The following is a 27,851-nucleotide window of genomic DNA, read 5'->3' as shown; positions in this document are numbered from 1 at the left end:
AGATGAGAAAGAAAACACGTGTGACAGTGTTAAATGATCAGTGCGTCGCATCTTAAAGTGACAGCAGCCTAATAAACCTGCTGACAAATTCTGAGATAATATTTAAAATATCTATATGGCAGTTTTCCCCTTGATTTCAGTGAAGAAGAAAAAAACTAGCCACAGTGGCTGATAAGCAAAAAAGTTCATGTCAAGCCCTGATCATATGCATTTTTACAGTTAAGACAGCCCCAGAAGGCATTGTATACAAATCTGCTTAATGCTATTAAACTAACATGCTTTTAAATTAGTCTGAACTAATATTTGTATGGTGCAGAGTGTTTAAAAACAGCCACTTATGAAGGTCTATGTCATTAAGTGGACTGCTTTAGAAGGTCGTCGCCTATGAAGGTAGTAGACAGCAAAAGCAGCTCACTAGGTTATAGACCAGAGTTTATATGTGCTAACTGACAGCTAACAGATTCCCTGTGTGACTTTGACTTGCTCTTGTTCCTCCAGCATAACCTGATGGTTTTTATTGCTGAGCTCTTTTGGTGGTTTGAAGTAGTGAAGCCGGACTTCGTAAAGCCAAGAGACCTACAAGAGGTTAAAGATGGTAAGAAGCAAGTCTTAAAAGCTTGATACTTCCAAATACACATTTGGTTTCTATCTGAAGACGTCCATCTCATGATTCATTCACTCTTAATTATTATGCTGTGTTGTTATTGACAATCTGACAGTGAGAGCGTCTCTTCAGCCAAAGAGTTCCCGTCCCCATTTGCCCATATCCAATGCCACTAAGCGTAGCTTTTTAACTCCGTCTCCTTCAGCCGACTCGTTGGCGACAGCTGCCAACCCTGACGGTTGTATGCGGTATTACTTGCACCCTGAGGAGTCCTTGTCTGTGTAAGTCTGTTTTAAGTACCCAACGATATGTTGCACATTGCAGTATGTATTTAACCATACAACTTTATTGCTTTACATTACAATTATGCAATATCACAATTGGGTTGTGATTGAAACTCTGACCAGTGAGCTAACAGGTTAGTTAATAGTGTTAAGTCTCATTCAGACTGTCAGTCGAAATCTGATTTGTGTCCATATCCAATAAGATTTAGCAAATGTGAATGATATGTGGTTTGAAATCGTATTCATATCACATTTCTGGAAATTTGTTTCATTCTTACTGCTCTGATCGGATTTTGCGTGGTTTATGCGACTTTCTCACGCCCCGTGAAATGAACCATGCTGAAAGTCGCTGCAGAAACAAGCTTGTGTTGCTGGAAAGTGCAGAAAATGACCATGTAAAGCTGCGTTCACACTAGCACCGACACAATCCCGTTGGTTTCAATGGAGAGCTGGCGATATCCGGTGACGAGCGACAGTGACCACTGGCGACGGGATGTAGACGTGTCCAGCGATGCAACAAAGTGGAGATTGTGTTCAACCTTATGCAAATAATGAGCGACTTTCGCGAGCAACAACCAATCGGAGTGAAGTCAGTGGAGTGCACGTGACCTGTTGCTCTTCAGTGTCGAGGCAAAATAATGAGGAAGCTTAATTTAGCAGTCAGCAACTGTCCTGTAATTGATGATATATCTCTTGTGTACATACAGCGGTACTTGCCATGCTGACTCCGAGCCTGAATGGTTTTGTGAGCCCAAATAGACTAGTGTTTGCTCTTTTGCTGGAGATAAATAGCCGCGATTGCAAAAAGCACTCGCTTTATATTTTTTATTTTTAATATTAGGCATTTTTGTACTGATTCCATTTATGTGTAGATGTTTCCTTCCTAAATATAGCGGCAAAAAAACTGATTCCTTGTCTACGATATGGAATAACATCTGTGAATGTCATTCTCAAACGATACTAGTGAACAAGTGGGAAAGCCCTCTAGCGACCTCACCTCCAGGTGACATGCATCGACAAAGTCGCTGGTAGTGTCAACGCTGCTTAAGGAAGACATATTTTGAAACCGGCAGAGATGACAGGAAAAAAATTTATCCAAACAAACCAGCCTCCTACATATGTGCTGCTGCCTCATAAGATGCCGTAGTCGATGCACAATATTGACCGTCAATAGTTTTAGATCAGATTCCAAACGGATTCACAATCGTATTTGGACTGACAGTGTGAACGTAGCCTTAGCTTGCTCTAGTGTTTTAATTGAATTTTGAGTAATTATTGTATAAAATTATTTATTTAACAAATTTTATTCTATCACAATTAAATAGCATAGATAGGATAGACTGACACACACACACACACACACACACACACACACACACACACACGACTTGTTGCACCTAGCCATTTTGACATATCTTGTAATAGTGCTGATATTTTGTTTCTGTTTCAGAAGAAATAGAAGCCCCTCCCCCTCCCACCCGCTCCTCCCGTTACGGCAGAGAAAGCAGAAGTCCTCTCAGGGGGAGGAGAGTTCAGGTAAATGCATCTTTGAATCAAACTTTCAGCTTAGTATTGCATTTAAATAGATGTGATTGATTAAATTGTTCAATTTCTCTCTCTATGCTTTTTAATCTCTCTGTAATTCTGTGAGCAGAGCTCAGGAATCGGTCAAACTCTTTGTCCCGTATGGATGGACTCATGCTTGGATCACAGCTTGCCTGGACAGAACGGAGACCAAGGTTAGGGTTAGGTCTAATGTCACACAGTGTTAGTATTATGAACTAAAGTTAAAACTATTAAAATAGTGTTTGTTGATTTTTGAAATATAAATAAAATATTAAAAAAAAAAAACTACAGTCATAATAAATTACAGTCCTAAAATGACTAAAACTGAAATAAAAATAAAGCTAAATAGAAATGTAAAAAATAATAAAAGTGGCAAAAGCACATAACAAAATGACTAAAGCTCAACATGTACACAGAAAATAAGTAAACTAAAATAACTACAGATAAAATGGCATTTACTGTATATGAAAATAATTAAGCATCTGACAATCTGACCAAAAATATATCATGATATGAGTAATTTTGTGATACAGTAATGGTCATAAAATATCACTTTGTTGGCATTTTTGCTGGAAATTCTGTGCAAATTTATGAAATGTTATTTTGTTAAATGTTTTTTATTTATTTATTTTTTATGACAGCTACTTTATCTCATTTTATTATTTTTTCCTTTTATTTGGAACTTGCAGAAATTCTACAGTTTGACATATTTCTACCGTTGCACAATTTATACATCTCAGTCCTGTAATGAATGACTAACCCATTCAAATGCGTTCAAATCTGTATCTCTTGTTTTCTCAGACCCATCTCTCAAATGGAGACTGATTGGGAACGTATATGTGGTGATAATATCAGCTTGGCTCGCTCCATTAGCAAGGACAGTTTAGCCTCCAACGTCATCTCCATTACTCCACGACACCGCATCAATGGCCAGCCCCTCCCCCAGGCACGTCACTTTGACAACCAGGAGGAAGAGGAGGAGCTATTGGCTGTCATTAACCCTGAGGGCGCTGCTGCATCCAGAGAGGGTTTCTACTTGGAGCCGTTGCAACCTGCGGTTCTACGACCAAATAAGGAGAAAACGGGGATTAGTAAACGAGAGGAGAGTGGCGAAGGACGGGGTCAGGGACGCCGGGGGACGTATACGCCCACAGAATGCATGCTCAACCGGACGTTTACTCCAATCAATAGCATAGAGCAAGAAAGCTCTCGAGCGCAATCCCCAGGAAGCTTCTTCCTGCACGACGACGTGGAGTGTGTGCGGGACAGTCCCCTCGGAGCCTGGGAGGACATCGCCTCAGACTCTGAGTTTGACGAAGATGATGAAGTAGACGTTCAAGAACAAGAGCTTTCCAAAGAGCTTCTGATTCAAGCTGGGAGGAAATGCGCGGGCTTCGTAGAGGATGAGGAGTCCGTGAAATTGCGTGAGGACGTTTGCGTGCACGAACGGGACGATAAGGAAGGTGCGAGCGGACGGGCAAGCCCCTGCCCCAGCATGTTGTCGCAGGCCAGCAGCACATCGACCGGTCGCATGACGAGTTTCGCAGAACGCCGCAGACATAGAGTCGGGTTTCCCGATGGTTGCCCCAGCACTGGAAGCTCGCAGACAACCACTCCCGATGGATCCGAAAGCGTGCACTTTCCTTCGGACAAGAGTCCGGGAACACCAGGTGGCCGCCCTGGTCTCGCGTCCGAACTCGTACACCTTCGCATGCAGTTGGAGGAAAAACGGCGTGCCATCGAGATGCAGAAAAGGAAGATGGAGAACTTGTCGGCACGCCAACGGCAGCAGCTGGGAAAGGCGGCATTCTTGCATGTTGTCAAAAAAGGGAGGAGTGACACACTGCCACACCCACTTAAAACGGAAATTGTGTTTAAAGGGAAACCGATTGCGAAGGACGATGCATTCGTTGAGGTCCTGAAAGCTCGAGGAAAGGACTCTGAGCATAAAGAAACGGCGGTAACGCCATTAGAAGAGGATAAGGACAATCGTTTGAGTGTCACGGGAGGAGGTGGAGCTTCAGACGATGTGGGCGGAGAGCCAGATCTCAGCGAATGTAGCCGCTCCATCGAGCTCCTGAACGATGCGATCGGGGCGATACAGCAGCAAATGATGCAACTGTCTCTCCAGCAGGACTTGCTCATGAAACAGACCGTCCAGTCCCCGCAGGAACAGTCGCAAACCAAACCGAGCACTGTGCCGACTTTAAACGAACAGCCGCCGGAGCAGCACGAGACTAAATCGCGACTCTCCGTGCAGTTCACGGAAACTCTTTCCACCGCGACCAAGCGCCCTCCCAGACTCAGCTCAAGTCGTACGCCTCGGGCGAAGCCTAGCGACCTCAAACTGAGCAAAGATGCCAACAGTCGTCCAGCAGCAAAAGTAAGCACTCCGATGCCGGGGGGCAGGACCCCCCGTGCTGAAACTGAGGAAGAGGGTGGGGTTAAAGATAGTGGGCGTGGCTTGAAAGGAATTATTCGGAATACTACATTCAGACTGCCTGAAACTGCAAACAGACCCAACGACAACGTTGACTCGCCCCAAGCCGAACTCCCCTCCGTGGAACCGTCGTCTGAGGATCCAATCCGAGAGCGGCGTGAATCAGATGGCTCAGAAAAGGAATATGTTCCTGTTCCATCTGAGGAAAACAAAATGAAAGCGCAGCTGATTGAGGTGGACCTATCTGAACTGGCTGACCCGTCAGAAGGTAGCACAGAACCTGATGGAGAACAGAAGTCCGGACTGGGCTTCTTCTTCAAGGTACTAGAGCATTTGCACAAATATGTATTCTTATTCTAATTATTATACCATGTGTAATAATTAACAGTAACATGATAAAAGACACCAGTGGTCAATAATAAAATAAGTCATTAAAAAATCGCAATATACTATTGTGATTAAAAAGAATTTAAAATGTAAATGATTTTGAAACTTTTTGTTTGTTTGCTTGAAAACCAATGCCTCTGCTTTCGCCTCCTGTATGTAGGATGATCAGAAAGCAGAGGACGAGCTGGCTAAGAAGAGGGCGGCGTTCCTTCTTAAACAGCAGCGTAAGGCCGAAGAGGCACGAATACGTAAGCAGCAGCTGGAGGTGGAGTCAGAGCTCAAACGAGATGAAGCCAGGTATCAGTCACGCTGGATCTAGTGAGAGCTTTTCTCTAGTTGCAGCAGATTTTAAGTAATTTATGTTTGTTTGTGTCAGACGAAAAGCCGAGGAAGACCGCGTGCGTAAAGAGGAAGAAAAGGCTCGTAGGGAGCTGATCAAACAGGAGTACCTGCGCAGGAAGCAGGAAGAGCTTCTGGAAGAGCAAGGTGTGACCAAACCACGGCCACGTAACAGAAGGACACGCCCTAAATCGCTACACCGAGCTGAATCTTCCTGTTCTGCTCGTAGGAGACTTCGCTTTTAATGTGCCTGTATTTCTGGGTCTTATTTGGAAAGCATTTGTGCATGTATATATACAGCATTTTGATATTGATTTGAATTGACGCCACTCTTTCTCTCTCCAGCGGTTAGTCTCTGTTCTGCTCCCTCCGGATCTTCTCTCTCATTGGCCTCTGCTGCTACTGAAGGTGACAGTGTGGCGTCAGGAGGGGCCAGTTCACACAGGTGAGCAGAGGAGCAGAGCGTTGCAGATGTGTGGCCCACTTCACTGGACTTAAAAGGATAGCTCAATGCAAAAATGTTGAAATGATTTCTTCACATTCCACTTCGAGTTAATTGATATCCTGCTTTTGACTAGCTGCAGAGCTACTTATTCTTGATTTATTAAAATGTATATAATATTTATTATAGAATTTCAAAATAAATCATTTACACACATGCGCGCACACACACACGTACGTTGGTCTATGTGGTTTACAGGGACTCTCCATAGGCGTAATGGTTTTTATACCGTACAAACCGTATTTTCTATCCCCCTACACTGCCTCTGCCCCTAAACCTACCCATCACAGGAAACATTTTGCATTTTTACATTCTCAAACATAATTTAGTATGTTTTTAAAGCTATTTGAAATATGAGGACATTTGAAAAGTCCTCATTAACCACATTTATAGTGTAATACCAGTGTAATACCCATGTAGTTATACAAATTTGTGTCCTCATAAACCACATAAACAGGCTCACACACACACACACACACACACACACACACACACACATATATATATACACACACATACAAAAAACAATGACACTTTTGTTGTTATTGTTTATTTAATTGAATCTATTGCAATTTATATTTAATTTATTATTAGTTTTTAATTTTATTTTATATTTACATTTTATTGCATCATTGCATGTGATTTATTGATAGAAAAGTTTCACAGAATTTCAGTCCAGTCATCAGATCATAATAAAATAATTCCCGGATATGTATTGCAGGGGGGAGTCTGTGGAATCTTTTCCCATATTGAGCAGAAATGCCAGCAGGAACATGGAACGAGACTGGGACAACGGCTCAACGGCCTCGTCCATCACATCTGTAGCAGAATACAATGGTGAGATACACACATTTACAGCTCATCTTGAATTTATTTATGGCATTATATTTGTTTGTTTATCCAAAATAACAAAACACTTCAGCATTATAAGCTCAGTTTGAGTTTTTCCCCTTTCTGTCCTCAGGGCCCAGGTTATTTAAGGAGCCTAGTGCAAAGTCCAACAAGCCGATCATCCAGAATGCCATCGCTCACTGCTGTCTGGCGGGAAAAGTCAATGAAGCACAGAAGAACGCCATTCTGGAGGTGAGTGCAGTTATTATGACAGCAGGCTGTTCAAAATTGCATTGCTGCCATACTATTTTTGACATTACCGTACAAATAATTTTTGCTATTAATTCACTTTGCGCAGTACACACATTTTCTGCATGCTTATGAACTACTGTATTTCTCAGAATGTTTAGTGTACAACCAGAGCACACTGAATTAAACTATTTGTATTTATTTGAACTATTTTTTAAAGTTTATTGGTACATATTATGTATGTTTTCACATACAAAAATAGTATGGTAATAGTAAAATAGTGTATATACTGAAACATTAATATATATACTATATTTTTGGGATGGATGGATGGATTGATTTATAGATTCATAGATGGATGGATGAATGGATTGATAATTCATGGATGGATAGATTCATGGATGAATGGATTAAACAATTCATGGATAGATTCATGGATGGATGGATTAATAGATTCATGGATGGATGGATTTATAGATGGATGGATGAATGGATTGATGATTCATGGATGGATTAATAGATTTATGGATGGATGGATGGATGGGTTGATGATTCATGGATGGATTAAAAGATTTATGGATGGATGGATGGATGGATTGATAGATTCATGGATGGATGGGTTGATAGATTCATGGATGGATAGATTCATGGATGGATGGATGGATGGATGGATGGATGGATTGATAGATTCATGGATGGATTAATAGATTTATGGATGGATGGATGGATTGATAGATTCATGGATGGATGGGTTGATAGATTCATGGATGGATTAATAGATTTATGGATGGATGGATGGATGGATGGATTGATAGATAGATTCATGGATGGATGGATGGATGGATGGATGGATGGATTGATAGATTCATGGATGGATGGATGGATGGGTTGATAGATTCATGGATGGATGGATGGATAGATTCATGGATGGATGGATGGATTCATGTATGGTTGGATGGATTGATAGATTCATTGAAAGATGAATGGATGATCATTTACTATCAAGACAAATGATAAAATTTTTTTTTAAAGTTTACAATTTGTTGAACAGCTATATATTAAATAGATTTATAGTTTCTATATTTGTATGCATCTTTATTATCCAGCTGTATATGTCTGAATGTGTAACGAGTCGCTGTCGTTAATGCACAGGAAATCGAGCGGTGCGAGTCCAATCACCTGATAATCCTCTTCCGTGACGGTGGATGTCAGTTCCGGGCGCTGTACGTGTATTCCCCCGAAACAGAGGAGATCGTGAAGCTCAAAGGCACCGGGCCTCGATCCATCAGCCGCAAAATGATCGACAGACTCTACAAATACAGCTCTGACCGCAAGCAGTTCACCGTCATTCCCGCCAAATCCGTCTCAGTCAGCGTCGACGCTCTCACCATCCACGGCCACCTGTGGCAGGCCAAACGGCCGAGCACCTCCAAGAGAAAATGATCCTTGTTTCATTGGCTTTCTGATTGGCTTCCAGTCTCTTCAACTGCCGTTTTGCTAATGAGCAGGCCTCCTAAAATCCTATTGGTCCACAAGCTTCTCAAATTCCTTAATAGACTCCTGCTTTCCTATTGGCTCACGAGCTGCTGCGCTCCCTTTGGCCACTGCGCTGTGACATGAGTGAGCTGGGGAAGTCAGAAGTGGGCGGAGCTTGATGTTTGATTGACAGAGTTAATGAATGTGTTTTAGAATTATGTCATCGTTCAGTGTTGTTGTTTTTTTAGGCAGAAATCTGCATGTGGCACTTTTCTGTTTGATTTTACAGTAGTATTAATCTACACAGGAACGAAAGACAACACTCCCACTACTTGAATTATGAATTATGAATTATGTACAATGGTTGCTCATGTTACACAGACGCGTGTGAATGTGCGTACGAACACATCTGGTGTTTTGCGTTTCTCATACCTCTCCATATGCTGCTGTTCATCCGTGACACTCACTCTAGCAGTGCAATGCAATGAACATGTGACAAGGGATGTGTGTGTGTGTGTGTGTGTGTGTGTGTGTGTGTGTGTGTGTGTGTGTGTGTGTGTGTGTGTGTGTGTGTGTGTGTGTGTAGAAGTTAACCGTCAGCTCTTCATGGTTTTAAAATGTTTTATCATGAAATGGTTCTGTATTATCCATCTTTTCTTACATGTATTCACGCTAGCTGCTGACAGTATTAATGTACTTTCATAATTCTTCACTGAGGAGCCAGATTGTCCTAGAAACACATTGCCACTGAGTGTGTGTGTGTGTGTGTGCGTGCGTGCGTGCATGTGTGTGTGTGTGTTCAGTAAAGAATGTATGCACTCCAGGGTCTCCTGTGAGCAGGGCTTTCTGTTGTATATGATTGGATTGTACAAAACTTTGCTTTAACTTTTCTTTATTATTATTTACCATATATTTATTTTAAAGAAGAACACTGAAATTTAATAAATTATACAACCAAAATGACGTCTCGCATGTGGTGTAATTTTAGCCAGCATGGAAATTACATATCCTAATATTTGTATTCATTAGATGTGTTTTGTTGTTGTTGTTGTTGTTGTTGAGTTTTTCAACAAGAACTCTTTTGGATTGCATTTTATCACTCAATTTTCCTTTAAAAATCTTTTTTAAATGGTTCCATAAACAAACAAAAACCTTTTTGTGTGAATATCCACATACACAATGCAAATGCCCATTTTTGAGTGGAAGGGAAAACATGCTTTTTTTGTGCATGCATCTTTAAATGCAAATGAGCTGATGAGGCCCCACCACACTTTCAATGAGAGGGCGGAGCTTGTACAGCTCGTGCCTCCGATACGCTCCAAAACACGTTTGGTTTTGATGATGATTGATCTCCATTGTGTTCACACTCATGTGACATTGCAGTTCTTCCTCATCATGAAAGTTTATCTGCATGCGTTTTAAAGCCATTTCAGTCTGATATGGTTTTCTGAGCACTCACATCCTGCTACAGCAATATAAGATACTGAACATTTATTTTTGTATTGCCCTTTTTCTATTTCTTTTTGGACTGACTTTAAAATAGACATGACAAAAAAAATGAGACTCTTAATTTAGAACCTTATGATATTTTACTTTGTTTTCAAAACCAATATTAACATTTTTTTTAAAACAGTGAAATAAAAAATAAAAACAGTCTTCTTTGTGAACGGCCCCTTACTCTACTGAAAAAAACAACAACCATGACCTGCCAGACTGGTTAGAAAGGGGCCGAGCATCACTCTTGTATTTGTGTGGGCTACTGAAGTGCAAAACCCTCAGTTCATTTTTCTGTCACAAGATGCATCTGCAAGTCTCCATTGCTCTTCTTTTCATTCTTCTCACTGGAGGTATACAGTAAACATAGATCTACAGCTTATTTGATATATTCTGGGATGCAAATGTGGATGCACTGAATGTCTTTCTCTGTCTCTTTGTCATTATTTAAGGATTCCCTCTGGACTGTAATGAAGGTCTTTGTGAAGTTGAGATATGTGACGAAGAACAAAGCAATTGTAGAAGAATGACAACTGCAGAATATGATGGTGAGTGCAGATTTACTGGTACCTCTAGACTAGAGTAAGAACTTGTCAAATGACATATTTTTTTTATACCAGGCCTTGCCTTTATTCTTGTCAGAATTTGGACTGATTTAATGAAAAACTAAGTAGAATTTTCACAGCATATCAGTGGACAGTGAAGGTATGCCAAACATTATCTTGCTCAAACTAGTTCATGTAATTTATCCATTTAAGAGGTAATCGTCCTTCATCTGCAACCGAAAGTTTACAAATTACTAGGGCTGCAACTCCTGATTATATTTTGATAATCCTCCCAGTGTGCATAACATACTACGAACTATATCTGCCTTAAATAGTATTGAAAAATACTAATGTCATATACTTTTTTGGATGGAAAGTATGCACATGTGGATGCAGGCTTGCTATCAGCTTGTTAGTAACCTCAAAAAGCAGTCTATCAATATATATTTTTAATTTTATAAAAAAAAGCATTAATTTTACTATTTTATTTTAATTTATTAATTAAATGTATTTTAATCCATTATTTTAAACAATGTTATTCCAAATCCCGCCCAATTATGTCCTCCAAACAATGTGAAATATAACACCAATGAAAACTAATAAAGAAAACGTATGTAGGCTGTACATTATAAGCAAAAAAGGTTAAAATACAAACTATATTCCGAACCTAAAGACACCTGATTGCTTACTTTTTCAAAGCAGAAATTAACACAACTAAATTAAAAATGATAATAAACAAAAATAAAAGCACAAAATCGTCACATTTAATCGTCTAAACAGGAATTATATCAATGTCTTTCTGACATTTAAAGATATATGATTATTATATTTCTTATGTATTTATCATAGGGATGGGCAGGGCTGTACGTTAACTTTTTTTTGCACATATTGATGCTACAGAGGTTGAAAACTTTGCAGCACAGGCCACAGAATTGAAGCCTCCTCAAACATCCGTACCATCTCTGAAAACAACCACAAGTAGTGCAGTTCATCCCTTAAAAAGGCATGTGACTGACAAAACACATGTTCAACACAGGGCACATAAAATACAAACCTTAAAGGGGGGGTGAAACACTCAGTTTCAGTCAGTGTCATGTCAATCTTGAGTACCTATAGAATAGCATTGCATCCTGTAAATCTCCGAAAAGTCTTTATTTTTTTTATAATTATATAAGAAAGATGCGCTGTTCCGAGTCTTTCCGAAAAAAGCCGAGCGGGTGGGGGCGTGTCGTGTGAGCGGAGCTAAATAATGACGTGTGCCCGCTGCTGCTATTGTGTTGAGTGCGTCGTAAAGCTGTCATCCCTAACAGCGGGAAAAAAACTTTATTCAAAATAAAAATATGGCTTTTAATCAGATACAGCCATACATCTATGATCCGGAATCAGACCCAGAGGCTGCAGTTGAACAGGAGCAGCAGCAAAAACGACTAGAGCAGGACGTCTCTGTGTGGTACAAGTTATACACTAACTATATAATATGCTTAGCGGCTTGTGTTATTTACATATTTATACTTGAATTATATCGTCGTATTTTTGTCTTTGAAGGTGTACATGTGGGAAGTGCAGTTGTGCACGTGTGTGTGTGTGTTTACGCGTGGTTTGTGTAGACAGGTTAAGTTAGTGTTTACATAGAAAGACACGGAATAGTAGCGCATTTGAATGAAGAAGCGCGCTTATTTAGTTCAACATATTTCCCCACTCTTTGTGTATTGTTGAGTGCTTTTACAATACACAAACATAAAGTTACACATATAGTGGCCAGCTAAACAAATGTACACGCACTACACATCGCATGCTCCATTGATCAATTAACTATGCGTGATCATGTTTGGGCTACTTGATGAGCATAGGCAAAAACACAGACATTTGAAGCAGTCTAACTCACCGCCCGCGGTTCTAACGTTGGGACCTTTATCGTTGGGACTGCTCCATCCTTCAGCATTAGGCGATCGGAAAATCCTGTGTCGAGCTGGGCCTTGTTTATGAAACAGTCGGCACCGAAATGCAGCGAACAGATATAAACATTCGCGCAACTCAGTTGCTGATCCGGAAAAGCAAATTACATCCACTGTTGCCTTACCGCGGGGTTTTGGGGGAATCTGTGCAGGACTGTCTTGGTCTGGCAACCAAAAACGCACTTTTTTGGTGACATTGTTATGTGCACATCACCTGTTCAGCGCATCCTACAAGCCAGCGCTTTGATGGGCGTAGCTTGTTACTTTCGCTCTCTCCCTCTCTCTCTCTCTCACGCGCTTCCGGTAGAATTGTCCGTAAGGCCCATACAAGGAAATTCCGCCCCCATTAACGTCAAAGGGGACGCATGATCTCAAAAAACTTGCCGAAACTTATGACTAACCGGAAGTAGTATTTTTGACAAAGAAATACTCCCATCAAACGTCCACCTTAACTTTTGAAACTTTGTCCATGTTTAGTATGGGATTCCAAGTCTTTAACAGTGTAAAAAGATCAGTATGCATGAAACAGCATTTCACCCCCCCTTTAACAAGAAATGTTTTCAGACAAACATTTTCTTAATTTTCCAAAAATGACAGACTGCAGGAACATATATACAGTATAATTGTCACTTATCACAATCCAAACAACATCCAACCAATTTTGGTTACCACAATTGTATGGACAATTGGACCATTATCGATCTTGAGCACATCCACAATCTACTTTTCAAGCAAAGGGTTGCCAGGTCTTGCCAACAAAAATATTATTTTTAACATGCTGGCAGGAGGAAACAAACAACCCGGGGCAGCAGATTAGCCCATGTAGATCAATTGTGCGAAGAAGAAAAAAATGTGAAGAGCCAAAATAAAAAATAAAGAAAGAAATTAGATCTGAGCAAAAATACAGTGTAAAAATCAGATGTGTATTCAGTCTTTAAGTATAAGCTGCCTGATATACCTGCTGCCGTCTGTGTGATTAATATTAAACAAAACCAAAAAGACAAGAAGAAGAGAACAGGTGAAGGTCAGGCCAGTCAAGTTCCTCCACACCAAACTCGCTCATCCATGTCTTTATGGACCTTGCTTTGCGTTCTGGTGCGCAGTCATGTTGGAACAGGAAGGGGCCACCAAAGTTGCCACAAAGTTGGGAGCATGAAATTGTCTAAAATGTCTTGGTATGCTGAAGCATTAAAAGTTCCTTTCACTGGAATTAAGGGGCCAAGCCCAATCCCTGAAAAACAACCTCCACCATAACTCCCCCCCCCCTCCACCAAACTTTACACTTGGCACAATGCCTAGGTATATGCTTATAGGTAAATGAGATGAAGAAATGTTGTTTGATTACATGTTAAAAAATTATAAAAATTTAAATGAAAAATGGTTTCCTTGACAGATTTGTCCCTTAATTACAATGGGAAAAGATGTTTTACTTGTGATTTTGGGGACTGCTCACATGTAGCGGATTGTCAGGAGTATGAAGACTATTGCTTTTTTGCAAAGGGTAAGTATAGAAGAAAATTATGAAAATGATTTTGCTTATGTTTTACCATAAAGGTATGATGTAAACTTGGAGCAATGAATATGACAAGGCCCGTTTAGATTGTTTTTCGCCATGTCACACTTGTTTTTATTTATTTTTTAATTTCTGTTTTCTTTCTTTTCACTAGAAAATAAAGATGACTCATTGACAATAAAAGGATGTGCCTCCAGATATTTCTGTTATGATGAGCCAATATTGTCAGATTATAGTGATATCTCCTGCTGTGAGGGAAACCTGTGTAACGGTGCTCAGAGCGTCACTCAGAGCTTCCTGTTCCTCTGCTGTTCTCTGCTCTCCTACTTCCTGCTGCACTGAATCCAGCGGCTCTTCTCATTCTACAGCTGCAGCAGAGATTTGCACCAGCTGCATTTCAATGAATCAATAAAGTGCATTAAATGAAGCTTGCATTTTTGATTTTCTTGGAAGCCATGATGTAAGTCAAGACTGAGATTACAGCTGAAAATATTTGTCACAAATTTTCCAATCTAATGGGGTTCATACCAACAAAATAGAAGCATTTTACTAGTGGTCTCAGATTTAAGGACCCTACTGTGTATTGAAATAATAACACTTTTTTTCCCCAAAAAAATTATAATGAAATATATATATATTTTAAATGATAAAGACTCTTTCCCCTTGCAGAACAGAAGCACATACAGCATACAGATAATAGAGACAACTTGTTCATTGTTTGTGTAACATTGTTATAGAAGACTTAGAAGAAACCAAGTGTGTTGTTCTCACTCTGTAAACCAACAAAACCACAGACACTCAGTCATCACAAGAACTTTCCATAGTGAATTATTTTTAAACTGAGACAATATTTTCTGTCCTTTATAACCCTAAACCAAAGCATCAGAAAATATTGTGCAGTTTTACATTTTTAAAATAAAATGTACACTTTTTATTTAGTCAAAAACCCTGAATACATGCATTATGAGGCCATTTCCGACCACATAAGTAGGTCAAACCAGGACAAATTTCACACATCAATGTTTTTTTTCCCCCAACAATTAAACTTTCCCTTGACGTCTTTACACTCCACACGAACCTTTTTTTGTTTGTTGTTTTTACATATATATTCTTAATGTAATTAAGTATTATGTAATATATATATTTCTTAATGTAATTGTAAAAACAACAAACAAAAAAAGGTTCGTGTGGAGTGTAAAGACGTCAAGGGAAAGTTTAATTGTTGGGAAAAAAACCCCCATTGATGTGTGAAATTTGTCCTGGTTTGACCTACTTATGTGGTCGGAAATGGCCTCATAATGCATGTATTCAAGGTTTTTGACTATATATATATATATATATATATATATATATATATATATATATATATATATATATATATATATATATATATATATATATATGTGTGTGTGTGTGTGTGTGTGTGTATATGTATGTATATATATATAAATACACACACACACACACACACACACAATTCTTGGCTGTTCTCTTTAGATTCAGTATTTAGTAGATAGGCCTAACTCTTGTCAGCAGATGGCAGCAAATTACAAACTACGTTCGCCTTTGAGAACATGAATGAAAAAAGTATCCCAAAAAAAAAAAAAAAAAAAAAAAAAAAAAAAATATATATATATATATATATATATATATATATATATATATATATATATATATATATATATATATATATATATATATATATATATATAAAAAGTCCCCTTTACCTCATAGTTTTTATGCTCTTAATATCGTTTGTAGCCTAATTGCTATTCCTTTGGAATTACAATTGCACAAAAATAAACGTTCAAAAATCGCTTATGTGACGATTGGAAAACACATTTGCTGATATTGAGGTGGGGTACGGGTGAAGTTAGGGACAGGTGCGGTTGTACAATGTAAAAATGCATTGTATGAAAATATTAATTTAAAATGTTAGCAAGGCCACCTAATATAAAGCGGGTCCCTGAAGCGTATTAATTGACTCAACAGCCAATAGGAGTGAAGCAGAGGCGGGCTTTCGAACTTATCTGTCCAATCATGTGCAGAGATTGATGCATCACACTCGTAAAGTAGTGCGTTTTCGCCACGAAACCTTCACAATCCCTCTCCATTGGAAGGTTACCAGACAATATCAGCACAATCTAATTAATTATGTAGTAGATTTAGATTTTATTCCCCTTAAGATTCAACGTTAGCTAATTAATATTTATAAGGCAAGCAGTTGCGTTTGAATTTTGTGAACCGCCCAACTTTCTTGAACTTTGCACGAGCTCGTGTGGTGATGTCACGGATTTTAAAATGGCGGTTCCAACGTCTGCTTTGAAATTACATTCATAATCTACCGCTCACCGTTCAAAAATAACACAACGGACATCATGTTCTGACAGCGATATTGTTCACACATAAAACAAATTATTATTTTCATCCATGATGGATTCTGTCGTCGGAGAGGATCAAACGCTCCCGTTTGACATCAATCTGAGGTGAAGCGCTTTATTATTAATATATAACGTTATATTTTTTAAATTTCTGTCGGGTAACGTTAGCGTTAGCTTGAAGGGAATTACTAACAATGATATTTTTATTATTCTTTTTTTATTCAACATTATAATTTCAAAATCACCTCGGCAAACGAAGTCAACGCTAGATATAAGCTAATGTTAACCTGAGAGCTTATGAATATGTTGCAGCACATTAAACTATTCGAGGACATAAGATATATTTCTTTTAGATTTTTATGGCTTAATGTGACCGCTGCTTTAAAGTTAGTTGGTGAATGCGTGTTTCATTCTCTATTATCTCAGAAATTATGCTTTTGTTCTTCACTCTCATCAGTGTGACAGTTAATGTGTGTTCTTGACAGATGCAGTGACGAATGTCTGATCGTATCTGATTTAGTTTTAGTTAATAAGCCATAAAGCAATTATTTTGCATTGGTATTTTGTGTTTAAATGTGGTAACAGTTAACGTTAGTCTGAATCCAGCTTTTATAGTCTTTACTATGTTAGTTTGACTGGTGTCTCATTGCCCCCATGTTAAAAACAAAACACACATGATCCTCTTAGTTAAATATAGCTGGGACATGATCTCTAAATCATCTGGGCACACGAGCTGTTTTTGACATTGTTTACTGTGTTCAGGAGTCACGTACATATTAAAAATACCTTGGACAGTCTGTACGTGCATAGTCCATGATCAACAAAACGTTGACAGAAGTGATAACCGATTATTAAAATTGAGTAACGTTGAGAACAACATTTTGTATGCAAGTGCAATGCATTAAATAAAAGTGCATGTAGTAAATAAAGTAGTATGCACTGAATGCAATGCAGCCAGACGAGATGGTTTTATTTAGATTATTTAGTTTACTTGTGCACAGAATGCAATTCATGTATTGCATGTAGTTTGTCTCTGAATTGGCATTAGTTGTGTTGTTGAGAAATGATGAGAGAGAGAGAGAGAGAGAGACAGGAGAGAGAGTCTGGCTCCAGTTATGAGTTGATCATGCGCTGTCAAAGAAGACAACACACTTCTTCCTTCCTGGAAACGGCACATAGCGGAAAAGCGCTCCTGTTTATTATCTGACACACTGATCTCTGTCTTTTACCTTTCTGTGGCCATGTGACCATCAAGGACTGATGTAGGTAAGTTAGGTTATCACACTGTTACACCTGTACTGCTTGTGTGTAGAGTCAGTGCTGTAGATGTGCAGTAGATCACTGTTATGATGCTTTATTCCAGAGATCAGACTTTGTCAAGTTCAGGTCTTTAATTGGCGAGAGCTGAAGGACACTTGGGTTTGATGGTCAAGTTAGAGATCAGTCTGTGCCATCCTGATGGTTGTGTCTTTGTAGTGTCACTTTTATGAACCAGCTGGTGAGCCTGTGGGGGAAACACAAGACGAAAGCTGATATCAGTCAGCTGCTTTATTCCCTGACATCTGATATGAGCTTTTAACCAATTCAGCTACATTTCTGAAACAATGACTCGCATGTAAACATATGAGACAGTTATATAATAGTTTGTGTGTCTTCCTGTGGCTAGCTCAATGCTAACAGTGCAGGAAAACGTGAGAAGAGGAAGTTGTTTGGCTGTGATGTGTTATGTTTGTGGAACGGCTGAACGTGGTGCATCCGTTTGGCTCCATCCATCCTGCTCAAAGATACTGTCAATATCAATAAACACATGCACAAAAAAGTACACACTGTTTGCCATGTTGAGCAAATGTGTATGTGATTTAATGAATGCTATTCTATGTATATTATAGAAGTTGAACTTTTAGGCTGCATTTTTGTTTTTTCTTACTCGGGGTGTAATGATAGCTGAATTTGATTCAGCTGTACAGGCGCTCTGGGGAAAATGGTTATGTCACTGAGATCATTTTAATTATCATATAGTGTCAATGCGGGCAGATCAGTAATATAGTTGAATATTTAGTGTCTTCAGCCGAGGAAGCCAACAGCCAAAGGTGGCAGTCGGGGTGGCCGTTTTCCTCTGGCCAACGAACAAAGAGTGTATGATTATGATTCTGGTAACATTACAGGTCAGAAGTCAGATTAGATCGGAATATTTTAGAATATTTGTCCGGTTCCCTCTGGTTGAAGATTGGAGTCATCATGCCGGAGACGGGTTTGTTGATGTCGTGTTGATGAGGTCGGATGCATTGGTCATGTCTAGGCGCAGGTCCACTGGTCTAGGCGCAGGTCCACTGGTCCACAATCTGATCTGGATACGGCTGACTGCAGTAAACCTCAGGATAAACAGAGAGACTAACATTAACGTAGGTAGATGCCATTCTTAACCAGTACATCAGGTGCCTGTACCATGATGGCAGTTTAACAAACTCAGGGTTACAGGATTAGTTTTGAGTTGACGAAACCAAAATATTGTATTAAGGCTTTGTTGGTCCCATGATGCTGATCATCAGCTTGCTCTGTCAACTCAGGCTTTGATCCTGAGTTCAGGAGTTTAGCTGTGACATCAATAGTGAACAGCCAATCACACGCTGTGCAACTGAGATTTACTTCTCGCGAGACAAGCAGTGAGGTAAATTTCTCTCTTCTGCAGAATATTATATGATTGAAAAATATTAAGAATAAAAAAAAATACACAGCAAGAAGAAAAGCTGTTTATGAAAAAGGACAATTTAAAGAAAAAATTGTATACGTCAATGCAAGTAAAAGTTATGAAGTTAGTTTACTTGATATAGAGAAAATTGAACATGTAAGCTCAGTAAGCTTCTATTTTTTTTAAATAGTTTTATTTATTGATTTTAAAGCTTATTTATATGACTTTATGTAGGCTATTTATATTACTTTTAACAAAGTGCCTATTGATGATTGATTAACTAAAATGATAAATGTGTAATTGATTTAGGGTATAATAATTACATAAATTATATCTAAATCATTCAAAATTATTATTTTTTATAAATAAGCATTGTTAAAAAAGCCGGACGCTTTAGTCTTTAAAAAACATTTGCTATGTAGTGACCTTTAATTTGGAGCAGAAACAGGGGGAGTGGCTTTACTGCATCAGAGGTGTGTCACTTTACTCACAGCTGATTGGTCCAATTTCAGTTTGAGATCTCTTATCCAGAACATAACCTGCCCTGGAGCAGGTTAGCTGTGGAATGTAAGTAACCATGGCGAGGAACACAGCTAAAGGCCAAACCACTTTAATGGTACCTAAAACCCAGGATTGGCACAAACTAAGCTTAAACAAATCAGGAGTCACGTACATATTAAAAATACCTTGGACAGTCTGTACGTGCGTAGCCAGCTAAACCAGCTTCATGGTACAGGCCCCAGGTGTTGTGGGAGTATCCACAATGCATATTGCTGTATTTTCATATTGCGATATATTGTGACACGATATATTGTTTCACCACTTCTTACTGTTATGTGAACACATAGGATGTAGTGGTCATTAGAGGGTTTTGTTGGTTGCTGATACTGAGATGTACTTTTTACACTTTTTTTTTTGCTGATTAGAGAGAAAATTTTGCAGAATTTTAACTACAGATAGACGGATGATAATTGATTCTTCAGTGTCAGATTTAAATGCATGTTGTTATCATTATAATCATCATCACCATCATCATCATCATCATCATCACCATCATCATCATCATCATCATCATCATAAAATCATAATATTGGTTATCCAGCACCAACATAAAAATAATCACATTTAATGTTGGTCAATCAATCAATCTCTTTTTTTTATAAATGTGTGCTACACTCTCATTAGTAAAAATGTAAATAGCCAGAATATTTAATAAACAAGCATGCATGGGTCTGAACATATGCTGAGTTTATATATGGCAGTTTAATTTCTGCATGCATCTATTTGAATTTGAAAAAATGGAATTTGAATTTGAAAAAATGGAATTTGAATTTGAAAATGGAATTTGAATTTGAAAAAAATTAATTTGCAACTTTATTGTCATTGAACAGATGAACAATGAAATTCAAGTGCAACACCTTGTGGTAAAAAAAAAAGTAACCAGGGTATCCGCGGGGTCTTGAAAAGTCTTAAAAGGTGATAAATCAATTTTGGGAAAATGAAGACCCTTATAAAGTATTAAAAAGTATTAAAACACAAGAAGTATGTCAACATGTCCAACTCGATGAGTATCCTAGCAGACATAGTCTGAATATGCCTTAAGTGAACTGTATAGTATGCACAGTCGAGAAAGACGAGCATATCCCTGCCTCAGGTCTTAAAGGCGCAGTAGCCTTTACTGCTGCCTGAGGGATGTCCTTATATTTAGTTTGACATTAAACAATGCTCTTGATTGAATAGCTTTTGTAAGTTTAATAAGGATTAATCTTTCATTTAAACAGTTAAATATGCAGTTATTTTACATTTGATTACTTTATTCAATTTCTGTACCTTTCTGCAGGCCAGTAGGCCTGTGCATTATTATTTAATGTACACATGAGTGAGGTCGAGTTAAACATTTTAGTTTGAATTTAATTTTTTGGTTTTTGGCTTTGGTTTCTTCTTTTTTCGGTTTCGGCCAAGAATTTTGATTTCTGTGCATCCCTACTGACAATGTTCTGCTCGGTATGTTGTCAACACGCTTCAAAGATGCCAAACTAATAGTTTCATTCTTGGGACTAAAAACTATAAAACTGGAAGCCATAAACAGGGTTCCCGCGGGGTCTTAAAAAGTCTTAAATTCAGAAAGTTACATTTAAGGCCTTAAAAAGTCTTAAAAACGCCCAGATTTTCATCCTAGGTCTTAAATTTTAATTTACCAAAGTCTTAAAACTTTTACTTCCGTTCAGAAACAAAACCTTTTAGTTTTCTTTACCCGACTGCTTCATGCATTTTTACTCCTTACACTTTTCCTTCAGCTTTTCAGAAAGCTGCGATTGGCAAACGGAAAGCAAGAAATTACCGTAATAAACCATATTTTGGCAAAAAGCGCTATTTGTCTTTAATGATTTTTTTAAGCGCGCCAAATGTTGAGGATTTACGGTCAAATAGCGCTTTAATATGCTGGCGCCAACACTCGCATTCTAATAGGGTTAAGCGTAATGTATTCTGATGTATTTGATCTGACTGATCTGTCAATCTCAGGCCCAACCGTAGATCCGCCCCTATCATAGGTTGGTTGTTTTGTCTGGTCTGCACTTGTGGCTAGGGTGGCTACGCGCGTTTTCAAAGAACATGGGTCTTTGCACACTTAGTCCGATATTTTCGCATGCGTTTTTTCATATTCGTGATCCGAAAAACCTGTCACGCACAGAGACCTTGCACACGATGCTTATTAATGAATGTGTTACGGAAAAAAACGCAAAAGAAGACAAAGTGACGTCTAGTGAGGATGATTTGTTTGTCCTGAGGAGATATTGGGTTCATCTAACGTTACTCCTGTGATCGCGTAGAGAGGAGAGTTTCCCTATCAAGCGGGATTATCCAGATCGACCGATTCAAAGTTGCAGTTTCAGTGGCTCAGTTTGATGCTTTGCTAGCGATACTGGAGACATATATAAAAGAAGACCACTAATTTCTGTGAATCAATTGATCCCGAACACCTGGCAGTATGTCTATGGATCCGATCACACACACACACACAGACAGACAGACAGAGCTTTACAGACCCTTACGAAACAAAAATATATTGCAATATATTTGAAAATATCATGCAATATATTCACATATAACGTTATGGGATTTAATATTTATATTTTCCAATATATTGCAATATATTGAAAGCGGCAATCATTTGTATATTTTCCAATATATTGCATGAATATATAATATATTTTATAATGCCATCAATATATTATTCCATATATTAAAATATATTTCAAGAAAATATATTGGTAAATATATTTTCCTTTCGTAAGGGGAGACTTGATGTGCTATAACTATAGCTGTGATATAATAATATTTGTAGCATTTTTGCTAGAATAATATGTATAGTGGCTCTGAGTTGTCAAAACGTCTCAAAATGCGTTTTTACGGATGCGAAAACGCAGAAAATCGAACCTGTTCCAAAATCTTTTTTGACGGACGAAAGTTTCGGAGGCAGTGTGCAAGCGTGATTGACATAACGTGAGGTCGAATTTATTTTTGGAAGTGCGTAAATTATTAATCTAGCAAAAATACCACAAATAATATTATTATATCACAGCTATAATTATAGCACATCAAGTCTCTGTAAAGCTGTGTGTGTGTGTGTGTGTGTGTGTGTGTGTGTGTGTGTGTGTGTGTGTGTGTGTGTGTGTGTGTGATCGGATCCATAGACATACTGCCAGGTGTTCGGGATCAATTGATTCACGGAAATTAGTGGTCTTCTTTTAAATATGTGTCTCCAGTATCGCTAGCAAAGCATCAAACTGACACTTTTAATCGGTCGGTCTTGATCCCGCTTGATAAGGAGGGGAAACTCTACGCGATCACAGGAGTCTCTCCACATCTCCTCAGGACAAACAAATTATCCTCACTAGACGTCACTTTGTCTTGTTTTGCATTTTTATCCCCGTAACGCATTCATTAATACGCATCGGACTCAGTGATCTCTGTGCGTAACGAATTTTTCGGAATACGAAAAATCGCATGCGAAAATATCGGACTCAGTATTTTGTTACTCAGTATCAGTTTCTGAGTTTATTTAATGTTTCTATAACTGAATCAATAAAAATAGAATGTTTGAGAGTTTCTGAGATCATTTATAATGCTTTTAGTAATGCGTCGTGTTGGTCTTAAATTTCACTTATAATGGTCTTAAAAGGTCTTAAAAAGGTCTTAAATTTAACTTACTGAAACCTGCAAGAACCCTGAGTTTCAGTGGCTCAGTTTGATGCTTTGCTAGCGATACTGGAGACATATATAAAAGAAGACCACTAATTTCTGTGAATCAATTGATCCCGAACACCTGGCAGTATGTCTATGGATCCGATCTCACACACACACACACACAGACAGACAGACAGAGCTTTACAGACCCTTACGAATCAAAAATATATTGCAATATATTTGAAAATATCATGCAATATATTCACATATAACGTTATGGGATTTAATATTTATATTTTGCAATATATTGAAAACGGCCATCATTTGTATATTTTCCAATATATTGCATGAATATATAATATATTTTATAATGCCATCAATATATTATTCCATATATTAAAATATATTTCAAGAAAATATATTGGTAAATTTCCTTTCGTAAGGGGAGACTTGATGTGCTATAATTATAGCTGTGATATAATAATATTTGTAGCATTTTTGCTAGAATAATATGTATGGTGGCTCTGAGTTGTCAAAACGTCTCAAAATGCGTTTTTACGGATGCGAAAACGCAGAAAATCGAACCTGTTCCAAAATCTTTTTTGACGGATGAAAGTTTCGGAGGCAGTGTGCAAGCGTGATTGACATAACGTGAGGTCGAATTTATTTTTGGAAGTGCGTAAATTATTATTCTAGCAAAAATGCCACAAATAATATTATTATATCACAGCTATAATTATAGCACATCAAGTCTCTGTAAAGCTCTGTGTGTGTGTGTGTGTGTGTGTGTGTGTGTGTGTGTGTGTGTGTGTGTGTGTGTGTGTGTGTGTGTGTGTGTGTGTGTGTGTGTGTGTGTGTGTGTGTGTGTGTGTGTGTGTGTGTGTGTGTGTGTGTGTGTGTGTGTGTGTGTGTGTGTGTGTGTGTGTGATCGGATCCATAGACATACTGCCAGGTGTTCGGGATCAATTGATTCACGGAAATTAGTGGTCTTCTTTTAAATATGTGTCTCCAGTATCGCTAGCAAAGCATCAAACTGACACTTTTAATCGGTCGGTCTTGATCTCGCTTGATAAGGGGGGGAAACTCTACGCGATCACAGGAGTCTCTCCACATCTCCTCAGGACAAACAAATTATCCTCACTAGACGTCACTTTGTATTGTTTTGTGTTTTTATCCCCGTAACGCATTCATTAATACGCATCGGACTCAGTGTGCAAGATCTCTGTGCGTAACGAATTTTTCGGAATACGAAAAACCGCATGCGAAAATATCGGACTTAGTATTTTGATATCAGTTTCTGAGTTTATTTAATGTTTCTATAACTGAATCAATAAAAATAGAATGTTTGAGAGTTTCTGAGATCATTTATAATGCTTTTAGTAATGCGTCGTGTTGGTCTTAAATTTCACTCATAATGGTCTTAAAAGGTCTTAAAAAGGTCTTAAATTTAACTTACTGAAACCTGCAAGAACCCTGCATAAAAGACCACGAATCATCGTGAAAATGTCAGTATTTCATTGAGACTTGAGATTAAATAAACTGCTTAAGTACTGTAGAGCTTGTAGTATTAATTTTCACGTGCAGTTACACGTTGTCAGTTAAAAACAAAAAAGTGGCTGGTAAAAACATTGAGTGGTAGACTTTGAAAAAAGTTAATTTCCATCCCTGGCGAGCGAAATGCGCAGTTAGGTGATGTGTCGCCCTCCATACGTTGCAAAACAGTTATGCAATATAAACGATACAAAATTGGCCTACGATAGAGATTTTAAGTCTACATTCGACTACAACTGTTTATTAAAGGTTTGTTGCCGATTAGAACTTGAAGTGCGATGAGGTCTTAAAATATTTTGAGAAGGTCTTTAAAAAGTCTTAAAAAGGTATAGAAATGAACTTCAGGATTCCTGCATATACCCTATATAACACACAATGACACAACAAGTCAAGCACAATACAAAACACGTGAGTTAAGGTAACACACACAACAAATAAAAATCGAGATGGCGGCAAGAAATATAAATAAGCAGTAAAGTATAATGCACAATCTAATGTGTATTAACAGTCCCATAAGCAATATACATTGCACAGTCTAATGTATGTGGTTCATTACATAAAGTAATTATGATTTTAGGGATTAAAACAGTTCATAATTCTTGAGGTGTGGGCCCGAATGAACCTCTACACTTCCCAGAAGGCAGCAGTGTCTGTGAACAGACTTCAGTCACAGTTTCCTGGGTGAGAACAGTCCTGGGTTTTGTGTTCTGCTCAATGATTATGAGATCAACATGCATACCAGGTGCCCGGCTGAAGATGGGCCATATATTTATATAATATACTTATTTATATAATCCGATTTAATAATAGCAAATGAGACATCTACATTAATTTTCTTTCCAGAGATTTTCTTGGCCGATTCCCATTTCCGATTTTTTTTTTTAAGTGTTACCTGCCGATACATGTTTTTGTCAAAGAACTATAATTGACAGCACATACAAACAAAAATAAATGCAATAGAATAAAAAAAGATATGAAATAAAAACAAGTTATTCATTTGTTTACAATAATAGGGCCCTATGAATTTTTTGTTTGCTGTGTGTGTGTGTGTGTGTGTGTGTGTGTGTGTGTGTGTGTGTGTGTGTGTGTGTGTGTGTGTGTGTTTGTTATTCGGCGCAAATGAGTGAAAGGTGTGTTTTTGTGTCACTTTGCAGCTAAATGTGTCTCTGGCAACAAAAAACGATTCGCAATCGATAAGACGAGAGACTGATTCCAATCCCTGGCCAGTTGATCGGTGCATCTCAAATTTTTTCGGAATATTATTTTTAGGGATGGGCATTTTTGTCAATTTTTCATTTCAATCATCGATAGATCTCAAAAACGAGTAATCGATTAACCGTGGGCGGGGGGCTTGTGCGGGGGGCGGGGCGTCTCCGTTATGGAGATATGAAACTATTTTAAGACTGTTACGAAAATTTATGCGACAAAAACATGAGATGTCTATGCAAATATGAACATATGACTATAAAAAATAACTATTAGCTTATGATGCATAAATGTCTTAAAGAAAAAGAAACTAAATAACTGTCTCAAATAACCCAGTCAATGATATTGGGCATTGTATTTGAGCTGCAACTGTGAATACACCACCCCTGCAGAGCTTTGCTAGAGAATTAATAAACTCAGTCAAACGCATCCTATATGAGAATAATCAGATATATGCCTATTACAATTTACATCTGCCCAAAAGGACGCAAATGCGCACGTGAACTTGGCCAACAGGCTTGAAAATGAAACTCATTTTGAATGCGCTCTTCAATGCTAAAACACGGGCAACGAAACCACAGATAATTTACAACGCTTTAATCGTGTTCTTATTATAATTCTATGTAGCCTACATGATTAGCGCTGCACATAATTTTATTTTTCATGATCAAAGTGAGAACAGCATCACTGCGTTTTTGAATCCATGAGAAACATTAAAACCGATCGACTGTTAAAAAAATGAGTAACACTGCTGCATTATTAATATCATCAATGATTTTGAAAAAGAAATAGCCTATCTAAAAATAATATGACCGTCTCAAATAACCCAGAGTCGATAATGTCGGGCTGTTCGTATTTGAGATGAAGCTGAAGAAAATGAACACCAGCCGAAATAACGGCAGCGCTTTGCTTGCTGGTTATTAAACTCAACCAAACGCCGTCCTATAGGAGATTAATCAGATAAAGACAACATATAATCAAGTATAAAACAAGTAATCTTACAACTTGCATCTGTGGAAATGGACGCGGATACGCAGATGAACTTGACCGCGCTTTGCTTGGGGACTTCCTTTATTAACAGCGCGCGCTGATCCAAACAACATTATATGACAATCATGAGCAGAGCTGGGAACTAAAGCACGGAGAATACAACATTATATGACAATCATGTTCTCATTATAATGCTTTGTATGTGACACATTGGCGTCGCACATATTGCCCTGTATTTCATGATCATTCACAGTGCTTCAGGCATCACTGCGGGCTTTAGTTTCACTTTATTTGGCGGTCTGGAAGGCGTGCTGTCTAATGCTAACCAATCAGACCTCAGTTACTGTCCAAAATGCCGTAATAACCAATCCGAGAAATATACAAATATATTTTTTAAAGTCAGGGCGATATCGTTTTCATGATCGATTGTCGCTGTCACGTTCGAGTAATCGAGTACTCGACCACTGTTGCCCATCCCTAATTATTTTAAACAAAATTCACTAAATTGCACCATCAATTAAGAAGACTGTTGATAACATTTTGATACTGACATTAGTACATGAGTTAATCAATAAATGCCAAAAATCTCAGTAATCCCAAATAAAGGCCTGTGAATTGGTCTGGTCGAGATATTGGATGTTTCATAAGAAAGTCAAGAGTG

General features: G+C 38.2%; 2 protein-coding genes and 1 long non-coding RNA gene across 10 annotated transcripts in view; all 3 read left to right on the top strand.

Annotated features, from left to right (window-relative positions):
* Positions 1-9,635, top strand: part of camsap1a (calmodulin regulated spectrin-associated protein 1a) — a 30,622-nt gene extending 20,987 nt beyond the window's left edge. For both annotated transcript variants that reach the window (XM_067423183.1, XM_067423182.1), the window contains 11 exons: positions 499-595; positions 720-885; positions 2,339-2,424; positions 2,543-2,627; positions 3,256-5,215; positions 5,442-5,578; positions 5,658-5,845; positions 5,966-6,065; positions 6,844-6,959; positions 7,087-7,205; positions 8,355-9,635. In XM_067423183.1, coding sequence (XP_067279284.1) covers positions 499-595; positions 720-885; positions 2,339-2,424; positions 2,543-2,627; positions 3,256-5,215; positions 5,442-5,578; positions 5,658-5,845; positions 5,966-6,065; positions 6,844-6,959; positions 7,087-7,205; positions 8,355-8,645 — 3,345 coding nt within the window. In that variant the 3' untranslated portion in view covers positions 8,646-9,635. The remainder of the gene's footprint in view (positions 1-498; positions 596-719; positions 886-2,338; positions 2,425-2,542; positions 2,628-3,255; positions 5,216-5,441; positions 5,579-5,657; positions 5,846-5,965; positions 6,066-6,843; positions 6,960-7,086; positions 7,206-8,354) is intronic.
* Positions 9,636-10,679: 1,044 nt separating this feature from the next.
* LOC137046723 (uncharacterized) lies at positions 10,680-14,528 on the top strand. Its single transcript, XR_010899028.1, has 3 exons — positions 10,680-10,720; positions 14,066-14,173; positions 14,340-14,528. It is a non-coding gene; the product is annotated as an uncharacterized lncRNA (long non-coding RNA).
* A 1,840-nt stretch (positions 14,529-16,368) lies between these two features.
* The window catches only part of cdk5rap2 (CDK5 regulatory subunit associated protein 2), a 67,389-nt gene continuing 55,906 nt past the window's right edge, over positions 16,369-27,851 (top strand). Inside the window, exon 1 of one of the 7 annotated variants that reach the window (XM_067424125.1) lies at positions 16,369-16,671. In XM_067424125.1, coding sequence (XP_067280226.1) covers positions 16,616-16,671 — 56 coding nt within the window. In that variant the 5' untranslated portion in view covers positions 16,369-16,615. Of the gene's footprint in view, positions 16,672-17,711; positions 17,833-27,851 lie in introns of those variants that run through there. The other 6 variants (XM_067424122.1, XM_067424127.1, XM_067424128.1 and 3 more) reach the window with 6 other exon arrangements.

Source organism: Pseudorasbora parva, chromosome 18, assembly GCF_024679245.1.
Source record: "Pseudorasbora parva isolate DD20220531a chromosome 18, ASM2467924v1, whole genome shotgun sequence".
In the NCBI taxonomy this organism is placed as follows: Eukaryota; Metazoa; Chordata; class Actinopteri; order Cypriniformes; family Gobionidae; genus Pseudorasbora; species Pseudorasbora parva.
Note: the sequence above shows the minus strand (reverse complement) of the source record. Positions and strands in the feature narration are given on the sequence as shown.